This window comes from Argiope bruennichi, chromosome 10 (assembly GCF_947563725.1).
Source record: "Argiope bruennichi chromosome 10, qqArgBrue1.1, whole genome shotgun sequence".
NCBI lineage: Eukaryota > Metazoa > Arthropoda > Arachnida > Araneae > Araneidae > Argiope > Argiope bruennichi.
The window spans coordinates 90,424,279-90,437,984 of record NC_079160.1 but is presented as its reverse complement, the minus strand read 5'-3'; the positions used below and the strand labels follow the sequence as shown (position 1 = coordinate 90,437,984).

Below are 13,706 nucleotides of genomic sequence, written 5' to 3'. Positions count from 1 at the left end.
TTTAATAATTAAAATTATAAAATAATAGTTTAGATTTGAAAAATTACAATGTTTTTGCTTTAAGCAGTAGTTTAATGGAAGGAATTACTTTTATTGATCTATAACATCAATATATCAAAAAGTTTAAATTACCAGCAAAATGTATCCAAATGAATTTTTTTCATACATTGTATCATACCATATGCTATTTCAAAAGTATTGTTACGGAGTAAATGCAGTATTAAGAGAATAATGTCATAATTATTTCCCTAAAAATTCATGAGAATGTCGAGAGCACCTAAATTAGAAAAAGAAATATTCTAGCAAAGAAAGGAGAGAGAGAGGCAGGTTTTTGTAGTTGGCTAATTTTATTTCATTGTAGTTTATATCATCTAACAAAGCACATGAGGCAGGGACTTGTGATAAAGCTGGAATGTGGCATTTTCTGTTGATCCGAGCAATTGTGGAACACTTATTATCTTATGTAGATGTATGATTTTGAGATCCAACAAGTAAAAGGAAATTTCACTTATGGAATATTTTCTGGAGAAATTGAATCACATGTAATTGAAAGAAAACTTCTAGTGGTCGGTTCAATCATAGTGAACAATTCTTTTTGTTAGCACATACCAGAGTATTAGTTTTCAAATAATACTGGTTGAGAGTGTAGCATAAGCTGGACCCTAACTGATGCTTACTAAGACAAGATATCTTGTCTTAACTCAATAGGCGTCAGCTAAGTTCAGAAAGAAGTAGATATCACAATATTTATTTAAATCTAAGAAAAGTAAAACAAAGTCATTGCAGCACCATAAAATGACGTGTGAAATGTAAAGTCTACATAATGTATATTAATCGTTTCAGTCACGATATTTTAAATTTCAACTCACTGAGTCAGAATTTGATAAGAGAAATAATAACTTTAAAATTTCATTTATCCCACAATGAATATTTGAACCATCAAAATAAATCATTTTACAGCATAGTTATATGAATACAAATATTCTCATTAAAAGTTTAAAAAACATTTTGCAACAAATATCTCCAAAAAGTTAGATTGTAACAGAAACATAAAATTGAATTTTTATAAAATAATAAGTAGTAGATGAAACGGTTGAAGTGTAGTTTAGTGTGCCCATGTGTTTGTTGCCAATGTTGCAACCCAACGAAATGATCTTCTAGCCACTAATTATGTTTTGTTTACTACTTTTTACCTTGGTTGAGTTGTACATGAATTACAACTATTTTATAAAAAATGTTAAATTAAAAATAAAAAAAATATATCTATTAAAGACTTTAATTTAGTTCTGCATTATAATTAAGAGTTTTTTTTACTACTAGTAAGACACTGCAATTTTATTTTTAATGTGAATACGAACAAAAAATATTTATTCTTTTGCAACTTTTAACTGTTAGAAAGCGCTTGAAGAAATTGTCTGAATACTTACTTAAAGAAATTGACTGAATTCTTACTTTAAAAATCTATTGCAATGAATTCCTTGCAGTTCTCGTAATTCTTTTTGTGCTCTGAAGATTCTCTTGGTAATTTATGTTTCTTGATATTGTGTAAAAATGGATGTCGGGTGAATGGGATAGCAAGAAGTATTTCGCACCTGCAGAATGGATGAAGGGTGAGTGGAATTTATATATTTTTTCAAGTTGATGAAGTAGAAGATAGGGAAAAAGATGCTGGTTTGAAATTTACTATGGAAAATTGCTTTGTCCTCCGTTCTTTTTCTTTTTGTAACAGATTTTTCCTGTTAGCAGCTAGCGAAACCATAGGGTGTTTTTTTTTTAAGTTCAAAAATTCTGCCCGGTGCTTTCTTCATATGCCGAAGACATCACATGCTCTGAATTTTGCTCTCTACACAATAGACCAGCGTAGCTAATTCAAAAAACTTTATTTTAAAATTGTTAAGGTAAGTAGCAATAATAATCCCAAAGGTTTAAAAAAATAAAAATAAAAAATCTCAGATAAAACTATACTTCAGTACAGATCATAATTTTAATGCAGAAAATGGTAACCATAGCTGTTTCGAAGTATTTGTTTATTTTGTCCACCATTTTTATTGGTGATTTGGCATCCTTGGCGCAGCAAGGGGCACACTAAACTATACTTTTACCGATGAAATTTTGTATTTAATTGAAACAATAATTTTTAGCAAATTATTTTACAAAATTTATGAATAAACACATACTGATTTCAAAAACTGACTGGTTCATATCATATTTTACTGCCAAAATTGCTTGATTAACATGATCATATTAGATAGGAGAATGGATTTTGAAAAAATTATGTTCCAACTAATGTTATATGAAAGGTGTTTTTTACTATACAATTGCAATAAAATGATATTTTATACAGAAAATATCTTACTTCATATTTAACAAATAAATATTTCTCAAATATTTTTACTTGGATTATAAGATATGTTTATGAGAAAATATATATTTAAAACAAAAAATTTTTTTTTCCTGCCATGTGAACATGGCAAGAAATATATAAACATTTCTGAGAGACATCTTATAACAATTTTTTTAAATCATACGTAATTTCTATTTTTAAGAAACCATAACACATAAACATTAGCGGCAAAAGAATTCCCAGAAGCATGAATTGTACAAAAGCAAAAAAATGTCTCATTATATAATTGTTTTTATATTTCTTTTTATGTAAATGAAAATTTCTAAATAACTAATTCTCCTGAAAATATCCATTACATGTACATAATGAACAAAGTAATTCTCATTTGTATGAATGTAACAATATTTAAAAATTGTTTTCATGATAATATATCTTTTCACAAACAAAAGGTTTTTAATCAGAATGAGGGAGAAAATCTGTTTAGTTTCTATTTTTGAGAAAATGCCTGAAACAAAATGTTTCCAAACAAATAACTTAACATGCCTTACTTAACTTAAATGCCTTAAACAAATGTACATATAAACAAAAATATTTCCTATGCACACCTACAACGATGTTGATTTAGATTACGTATTCTAGAAAATGCTTTACCACATGTATTACAAATAAAAGGTTTTTCATTTGTATGAATACGACAATGCTCATTTAAATTATGCTTCCGAAGGAAGGCTTTACCACAAGTATCACAAATAAAAGGTTTTTCATCTGTATGAATACGACAATGCTCATTTAAATTATGCTTCCGAGGGAAGGCTTTACCACATATATCACAACCAAAAGGTTTTTCTTTAGTATGAGTTCGATAGTGTGTGTGTAAAGCTGTTTTAAAAGAAAATGCCATACCACACATATCACAAACAAAAGGTTTTTCATTTGAGTGAGTATGATAATGTCTTTTTAAAACTGTTTTATGAAAAAATGTCTTGCCACATATATCACAAGCAAAATTTCTTTCATTTGTGTGATTCGCTCGATGATGAGCATCTAAATAACCTTCTCGAGCAAATGCTTTGCCACATATGTCACAAACAAAAGATTTATCATTTTTATGAACAAGACCATGGTTCTGTAAAAGCCATTTCATATGAAATGCCTTGCCACATATTTCACAAACAAAAGGTTTTTCATTTGAATGAGTCAGATAATGTCTGCTTAAAACACCTTTATGTTTGAATGTTTTACCACATTTTTCACAAACAAAAGGTCTATCATTTGTATGAATAAGACAATGTCTGTTAAAAACAGATTTTAAGGAAAATGCCTTTCCACAAATATTACAAACAAAACTTTTTTCATCAGTTTCATTGGGATATTGAAGATTTAATACCTGGTTTTGAGAAAGTTCTTCATGGCATGCTTGAGACAAATCAGATTTTTCATTTGAATGAGTAAGAATATGCATCATTAAATCACTTTTCTCAGAAAATGTCTGACAACAGACATGACATGTAGATGGTTTTTCATCAGCACAAATTGGTTGATTTTGTTCATCAGATTCTTTTACATACGGATCACTCATCAAATGCATCTCTTTCTCATTGAGAGAAACCTGCATTTTGCATGATATAAACAGAAATTTTTTCTAGAATTATCTTGCAGTATTATAAAAAAGACAGTTCCTTAAAAGAAGGTCTTTCATTAGTGAAAATTTTTACTTTGTCCATCTTGATTTCAAATCCAAAATTTGTTTCTTTCAGTTAAATCAGGTCATCATTAAAATTATCTGGAAAAGAAAATTCTCTTTTAGTATCACCTTTTATCTCTATATACTTTATATTAATATATGTAATTAGAATTATAATTAATAATGTCTAAAGGGAGAAAAAAGCAATTTTCACAGAGATACAGCTATATAAGCATTACTTATTATAATATGGGGATTTCCCCCGCCCCCCCACACATAAACTTCATTTTTTCTGAAATATGATATTTATATTTTATGAAATTTCCTAAATAACTTAATTATAAAAAAGTTCTTTAGAAACACTTACTTAATTAAACAATGAAAAAAATTATTTTTATTATTTAATGGAGCAAAATAACATTTTTATAAGGATTTTAAACAGATGTAGTTTTGAATAAAAAATCTCTGCAAGAAACTTTACATTGAGGAGTTATCATTAGTATTTAACAACTGTTTTCTAAAATGGTGAACTGTCATAATTAACATAATTTTTATACCATTAATTTTCCATTTTTGTGTTGTTCAATTCCTTATATTAATATAAAATAAAATAACTAAAAACTCAAATGTTTTGAAAAACAATGAAATAACATCTTAGACAATGGGCATTGGCAAAATATATAATTAGAATATTTCTGATTGCTGAAGATGACCCTTTTTCCAATATTCAGGAGAAAGGAATTTATTAAACAAATGTTTATTTAAATAATTTACATAATAGTCAATCACATTATTGGCAATAATTATAATAAAAGAAACAGCAATTCTGTTACAATTGATAGATAAAAACAGTAGAACAGAATTTTCACATATTTCCTAAATATATTATACCATTTTAACTTTTATAGGGTGGGAAGGAAATCAAAACAAAGGCATAAAATAAAAATGACACACTTTAAAAGAAATGAGGAGTTAAAAAAGTGAAGTACATATGATAATGTGTTTAGATTGTGTAATTACAGACATTTATTAAAAAAAAAATTCTTTCTATAAATATAAAATAACGAGAAATAAACATTTTTTTAAATTAAATAATTTTAAAGCATAAATAAAAATGAAAAGTATAATTAATAAATCATTAAAATAAGAATAGAAAACAATATTTAATTTAATAAGACTAAATAATACTAAAGATTTCTTTGCAGAAATGCTGAATAAAGTTCATATTGTTTATTCATAGGAACTTTTAAAGCTCTCTTTAAAAGTTCTTATGGAAACTCTTTAAGGAAATGAAAGCAATGAGGCTCAGTGAAGTTTTCTTTATCTCAGTCGCTGACTGATTGCTGGTTACACAAATGCTCCACATAATTAAAATAACCACAATAAATCTTTTCTTCTTCTTTTTTTTTCTAAAAAAATATGATTTTAGCTCTTTAAAACTTTGAAAAGTAATAAAAACATAAAAAATTATTAAAGGAGTGATTTTCTGAAAATTTACATACACTTTTAAGAATAAATATATATTCAAATTCACATGAAGCATACAAGTAAAGATAGCTCTCAGTATGTTATGCTTAGTACTGTTGAAGGATTCAAACACAAAATTTATTGGCTTCAATGCTAGACTATCTAGTGTGCTTTGAAGATTGAATGCTTGCTTCATGGCATAAATTGTAAAAAAAAATTAATTTTTACATTGTTTTCTTATTAAATGCTAAAGGACTATATGAAATACCAGAAACATATAAATAATGAAGATGTTAAAAACTCGTTGCAGATAAAATGTGTAAATGTAACAGTACTGGGTACTAGAAATTTACAGTAAAGCCTCAGAAATAAATGATATTGTAACTACTCAGTATATTTCAATCATTTTGTTTTACCTGATGTGATTCAAAGGCCATACACCGGTCAGTAGTGCCAGACCTCCTGTTTGTTTATACCATTTAAGAGCCTGATGATGTTAGTCAGAGGGCAGCTCCTTATGTGAACGGATCTGTATGTAACGCATAATAAAAATTCACTGAGTGGATTCTGATTCGCATCGTTACATAAGCAGAGGCATGTGGAATCGTATCTATATCGCTCGGAAATACCAAGTGGTTAAGTCAATAAACACCTCAAAATAAGAAAATTACCCGATTATGAAATATTATACAATGTTAACATGCCGTTTTTTGGTATGGAACATTAACTCAAAAAATAGCTGACACTGAAAATAAGCAAAAAATTAGAATTACACAAAACGATACAATATGATTGCCCATTGGGAATATCGATTAAAAAAGAAAATATAAAGGGAAAAAAAAATACTAAGGTCTAGTGTTTGAGGGAAAAAATGAGTGGCACTCAAGAAAAACACTTATTCAGAAGCCTGTAAACCACGTTTAGCAAATTCAGTAAAATCTTTTCTTATAAAGAGTTTTCTTTTTGTTCAGTTATATTAACATCCTGTTTTAAAGCAACACTAAAGTCATTTTAAGATAGGTTTCGAATCACAGTCGGATGACGAGAATGATACATGAACTGGCATGGTCTTCTCTTTCCAACGTTCCGCACCAGATGAACAGACAGAATTTCTCTTAATACATTTTTGAGATATTAAAAATAAACTAATTTAACGAAAATTTATAAGCTGAAAATCGGCTCCAATACAAACTTAGACACTCTTTCTGAAATATTGTTTGATTGAAATAAAAATTTAAAACAGAACTCAATTTTTGATTGTTATCCAGGGAGCAAAGACAACAATTTACTAACATTCAGATATCAGGATATTCAAGGTTATATTGTAACTGTTAAATTTCAAGAATAATTGATATTCAAATGACAAATATTTAACAATGAATGGTTTTGTCTTTATATATTTTGTCAACAAAAATTCTACTCCACAGGTTTCTTTTAAATTTTACATTCCATATTTAAGAATCACATTATTTTATTTATAATTCTGAATATCGAGATTTCGAACACTTGTTTTCCATCTAATTTGATCGCTATTCACTCATTATAATAATTCGTTTTAGATATCTACATGAAAGTCTTTGCAGTATTTGTCAGAAAATCCTAAAAGTAGATTACGCATAATACATAAATGTTGTCGCATATTCTGCTCTTTATAATGAAATCAGAGGAGTTGTCATCCACGGAAAAAAGCAAATTTTCTGGTTAGCAAAATAAACAAACTTAAAAGTAAGTTTAACTATTTTTTTTTTTTTTTGGAAAAAAATTGTGTCAAACTAGCAATAGTGAATCAAATATAAACTCATATTCTGCAAAAAAAATTATTTTTAAAAACTTCTTCTGATCAAACCTGCAAAATGATTTTTGTAATTTTTAAAAATACATCGTGAAGAATGCTGATTAAGCTGATGTTTCAATAAAAAGACCAAAACATACTCTAGGACCACAAAAAGAATGAATTAAAACATTCTTGCGTTTTGAAGTTTTCAGTTTTTTTTTATCAAGAAACCTTAAAGATTTCCATAAGTAGAGAAGTTTCATTTGACGTAAAACTCCTTGAATATTGCTGAATGGGCAGTGAAATAAAACTCTGAGGAATATTATTATTTAGGATTAATGATCCTTATATCAAAGTCAAACACTCTCATTCTTCATGAAATTCTCAGAGCGTGACATTTATCAGATGATTCAGTGTTGCATAGGGAGCGTAGGAATAATTAAATACGGCCACTAAAATGGAATTTTGAAAAATGCGTTCTTTTAATTTTGAAAATCATTGCTTAGAAGCTGCACATTCAAATGCTTAAAACTATTTCCAGGATCAATATTAATTATTTGAACAAGGAGTACTTGACGTAGAACAAATTGATCATTTCATTTCAGGATTTTAATCATAATTATGGAATCACTTGCATTTTCCTAGATCAGAAAGATTTCATCAGCTAGTCAGTATTCAGATTTGACTGATCCTTCCATGCTCAACATATAATTTGGATATTACTTGTTCTATAATAGCTCCTTTGACATCTTGGATATTTTTCAGTCAAAAAAATTTATATTTCGTTAAGAATGCTTCAAAATATTTTCTACTAATTAAAATATTTATTTACTTTATCAGGTTGCTAATCATGAAAACTGTTACTATAAAATTCATAATGATATGATTTGTTAAATATATTAACATCACCTGTGAAGTTTTAATAATCATGATGTATTATCCTAGTAAAAATATGATTTTTTAAATAAATGTTAGCTATTTGGTAAGTTTTAAAAGTGCTTTAATCTGTTAACAGCTTGATATTATTAGAGAAAAGAATTCTAAATCTTTCACAATTGAAAACTCTTACAATCTGTTTTAGGTAGATAATAATATTTTGGTAATATATAAAATATGTCGTACAACTCCAGTATGTTTTAAAAAGTTTTTTTTTTTTTTGAAATAGTTGTAATTTTTATATTTTTACTACGATTTTTTTCAGGTGATAAAATGCCTTATCTTCTAACTCCATATTAATCATTTGCAACCTATAAAATAGTTTTGCGTTTGCATAAAGATTCAAAATGTGTTAAGACTGATTGAAAACTAATGGAATGTTTTATAAATTTAATCACAAGAAAATTTTTCCCTTCATTATTATTATTTATTTATTTTTGAATTTTGAAATCGCTTACTAATATTTTATTTTGCTTCTGCTTCATTCATTCATTGTTACCGAATTTCCAAATTAATTGTTTAATTCAAATTTTTTTTTGTCTATTTAGGTGGTTTTTGAGATATTTGAATTATGCAGTGGCAATACTTACATCATATTATATGTTTATGAATAAGCCGAATTTTTATCTTTCAGACTTTCCTTAGAAAAGTTCTGCATTTTATTTCGGATTGAACGGAAATGTATTCGGAATAATTGAGGACAACTTCTGCCTACTATGAGAACAAATCAGAAGAAAATACAATATAAGACAATTTGTTGATCCATAAGATTATGCAAACTACATTTTATTATATACATTTTATTCATTTTTGTTATAAAACACAATAAAATGTTCTCTTTTAATAAAAGATTCTTAATTTTTAATTGTATTATATCATTCCAATTTTTCATTCTGCTTTCTTTGTGCTACAATTTTAAATATATTTGGTGTATATGTTTTGTAATGATTTAAAATTTTGATCTTATAAAATTAGGAAACAACACATATTAAGGATTCATACATTTTCGTTGAAGTAAAATACTATTTTGAGTTTCTTCAGATATATAAATTAGTAAAGATTATTCTGTATAACAGTTAGCAGAAAAATTAAAATTGAAAGCAAATAAAACACTTTGTCATTTTAACAATAGCAATTTATATCGTATCGCTTTGAGATGTACATATGAAAACAAGAATAATAATTTTTCGATCCCTTTCATTTTAAATTATATAATTCAGTGGCAAAAGGCATTTCTGAAAGCGAAATATTTCAATCAAGTTAATATTTTCATCATTCACCTGTAGTTTGGAAATCACTGCATAAATGAAATAATTTTTACCATAAATATTTATTTATTATTAGCATATTAAAATATTCTATTTATTTAGCATATTAAGATGCACCCAGTTGTCAAATTTATACATTATTGAAAAATAAATTGTATATATTAAAACTAAGGCACTGAATTTTCTTTAAAAAAATCACTATTTCTTATTAGAAGTAGAAGCTTATACGAAGCAATAATAGGAAAGTAAAAAGCTAAGGATTATTTAGATTTTCAAACGATGAGACTTTTGATGAGTGGAATGTTTATAAAAAGTGGTGAGCACTTAATTAAGAATAAATTCAATTGTTGCAAAAACTTGCTATTTTAAATTATTAGGAGAATGTAATCATAATAAAATATTTTTCACAAATTGTTTTAGTATAAATCGAACTTTATATAATATTAATATGAATTTCTTGCATATTGATCCATGAAAAGCTATTAAATTGCATAAATAAAAGTGCAATATTAAAATCGATGAAGCATTCAAATATTATTTTATATATTTTATATAAATATTTCTGGTTGTGTGTGTGTGTGTGTGTGAGTGTGAGTATTTGTGTGTGTGTGTTTATGCGTAAAACATTCTTTGATGAAACAGGCATTGAATCCATTAAATGTTTCTTCTTAATTTAACGAAATAGTTCAGTTCTTGACTATTATTAAAATTTCTTTGTGAAACTTTAAGAGCGTGACCATACCAAATAGGAAAGCATAATGCAAGAGAAAGAGAGTGTGATAAAGAATTTGGAGCTTAAATACTTTTAGTTTGACATTTTTCAACAAAGTGGCTTAGTTTGGTGAGAATTTGAAATATATATATTATATACATTATTTGATTAATGTTCCAGTTACTGTTTCTATTGTAATAATATAATATACATTTAAGATTGTTACTGAACCTGAAGGCAGCTTTCATTTTCTAACGAATTATTTATATAATATTTATTTATTTTAAATTAGCACATTACAAAGATTGACTCCACAATTGTACGCAATTCATTTACTTAATGTCAACACTAGCTACATACACAATACAACTTTGTAGCATTTCTATAAAAAAATTATATTTGGGAATCTAGGTATCTCAGTATGCAAAATCCTAACTCGTCATATTTATTTCATACTTCACATTTATTTGTGATACACCTTTATAGCGATATTAGATTTATGATATGGATATTTAATCATCTCAATAGGTAAAAATTGGCAGTTAACACTCACAGCAGCTGCTCTTAAATCGAAATAAAATTTTACAATATGAAGCAGCTACAATTACAAAAGAAATAAGTTTTAAAATTTTCTTCATCGCACTATAAGAAATATATATAAACAGAAAGTTCCAATTTAAAATTGAAGATCGGGTGGAGCAAAAGTTTCATTATTTGCCGATTCTCCCAGAAGATAGGACATGGTATGAAACTCCCATCTGCAGAGTGATAGGCAAGATATTTATCGTATTTTCACTACTCAAGCAGTTACAAATCAGAATCTTTGCCCCAAATATCTACATTGTTTCAACTTTAGAGTGGACGATGTGGTGAAAATATGAGTGAAGACATGATGGAGTCATAGGAAATGAGCTGGCGGACAGCGCTGCAAAAACAACGTTTTTGCATTTGAAAAGAGGAACAGCATACTGCGATGGAAAAAATTCATTTGCACATTACAGTAGACTCCCGATTATCCGCGGAGTGGATTATCCGCGCCTGCCGCACTGAGTGTTTGTTTTTGCTTCCAAGCAAAGAGAAAATGCTTCCAAAGCAAGAAGCAAACACAAATGACTGATTTCTTCAAAAAGGTGTAGTTTTACAGTTATGCTTTTGTAATTACATAATACATTATAGTATTAAAATATTACATATGTATTAATTTTTCTGTGTGTCCTTGACGCCTCTCGAAGTACAAAGCACTTTTCTATTTTCATTAACAAAATGCATTTTAGGTTAGTTTTGAGTGATATACTAAAATATTAAGCATTAGTTAAACATTTCCTGTTATTTATTTTATGTTTTAATGTACATAAAACGATTTTTCAAAGTTGGAATGACTGTTTTCTCTTTTGCTATACCCGTTTTTAGCTTTTTTCGGATTATCCGCGATTTTTGTTATCCGCGGCGGCCGCGCCACCCAATTCCGCGGATAATCGGGAGTGTACTGTATTTGCACACGCAGTGGCAGGAGACATGGGATCATCAGACTAGCAACAATAATAAAACCCGCAATTGCATTCTGGCCTTGTCATTCAATGCGTGAACTCGATGTCAAATTGACTCTACTCCGCATTGGTTATACTCGCTTTACCCGCAAATATCTTTTATTCGGCAATCGAACTCCTTTTTGCTCAAAATGTCAGGTGATTTTAACGATTCATCATATTTTTATTGAATGTCCCGATTTTAAGCTTCATCGTTTACAGTTTTTTAACTCCTTATCCCTGTCCTATCCTGGATCCCGAACGCTGTTTGGAAAAATTCCACACAAAAACATTTTTAAGTTTTTAAAAGCATTTAGTATTCATCGTCTTATCTAAAACTATATCGTATTTATTGTCTAACCCATCATTGTATTTTTTTTACAGTTTTAATTTTGGCTTTTAAGCACCTTTTGTTTTATTGAAAACTCTTTGAATTTTTTAATCACTGTCTGCTTATTAAAAATCTATTTGGACAGCATAGCTTTTCTGGCTCTTGTGCCTTTAAAACCGACAATCCAATCCAGTGATGACATGAACCACTACTTACATTCTTGTCCTTGTAATTTTGTTTGTATGCTTTTATACATACATATATATTTTTGTATATATGTATGTATAAATATGCATATATTACTGCTTGTTTGCCTTTACCACTTTTTTGTTTGATTTTTCCTTTTCATGAACATGCTTTTCTTCTCTTCACCTTTAAATTCTAAATTTTTAATCAGTGATAACGTAGCTTATTCCGCACACACTATATAATTAATAAAATAATATATGTATTTCAGATCGATATTGTTCACTATCGTAGACTCTCAGATGCCATCAAAGGTCTGAAGTATATCAAAGATCCGAGGCATGGTAGCAGAGAGATAAGCATTAATCAGTTTAACCATGGCATAAGGTTCTTCAGGCGAGAAGACGAATGCTAGGAAATTCTTAGTAGGAAAACCAAACATCGCAGGTACAGATGGTGGGTTGGAAGTCACTGTCCTTTTCAGTCACAGATACCTTGCTTTGACAGGAGAATGTTAGTCACCACTATGCTCACTTTAACACATTGACTACCACTGCTGGTCACCACTGTGATCGGCGGGCCAATATAAATTACATTGTAAGAAATTCAGTGTAAGATTACCTTCACCATCAGGCCACGGGATCAGATTGGGTATTCGCTCCCCGAAGGAAAATCATTCATCAGAAAGGCGGGAGAACGGGAAGTTGGTCAGTAACTATTTGATTATCCGTTACTTCGATCGCTCCATGTCAACAAGTTGTCTCCACGTCTAATCGCCATATCTCCAAATCCCTTCTCTTTTTACTACTTTTAAAATTAATATAAGTTAATTTGGTTATTTCTTTTTATTTCCATGCCAACCTCTTTCACATTTGTTGGAGTATTTACATTTTTATCAGCCTTGGTACGAGATTTGTAACCTTGTAAATAAAGAAATTACCTGCTTGGTTCCTGATAATTTCATAGAAAGAATGGATAGATATATCCTCAATGCAGATGTAAAATTGGTGTGATTTCATAGAATTGAAAAATTACCACCTGTTCCTGAAGAATTTTCTTCAAGGTGGAGAAACCTTCTATAGAACCATAAGAGGTGCGAGTGATTCTCACTCAAGAGTAATGGGAGGAGAATATCCAGATGTGCATTCATTGTGACATACATGAGCAAAACGATATTTTTTGCTATTTAAATTGAACACGTGACTTCAGAAATATTCCCAAAGCAGAGAAGTTCTGAGTAAAGAATACTGGCATCTTTCGATGGCTTTTATTTTAAATATAAAATAAAGGGAAAAATCTAATTAAAGCAGACTTTTCCAAAAAAAAGTGCATAAAAATTAATTTTGTCAAATCAGCAGTTTTTTTAATCATAAAATGAATGTTTTTTAATTAAAAGATTACTAAAGCATAATAATTTACCATAATAAAAAATGTCACTACCACAATTTACCAAAATTTTAAAAAATTATCCTTGATCT

The 13,706-nt window shown here is 28.4% G+C and overlaps 1 protein-coding gene across 1 annotated transcript; it reads right to left on the bottom strand.

Annotated features, from left to right (window-relative positions):
- Positions 1-347: 347 nt before the first annotated feature.
- LOC129989500 (oocyte zinc finger protein XlCOF6.1-like) lies at positions 348-6,014 on the bottom strand. Its single transcript, XM_056098068.1, has 2 exons — positions 5,912-6,014; positions 348-4,127 (listed from the first exon to the last, which is right to left on the bottom strand). Exon 2 carries the CDS (start codon positions 3,957-3,959, stop codon positions 2,940-2,942), a length of 1,020 nt encoding a protein of 339 aa, XP_055954043.1. The 5' UTR covers positions 3,960-4,127; positions 5,912-6,014; the 3' UTR covers positions 348-2,939.
- Positions 6,015-13,706: the final 7,692 nt, after the last annotated feature.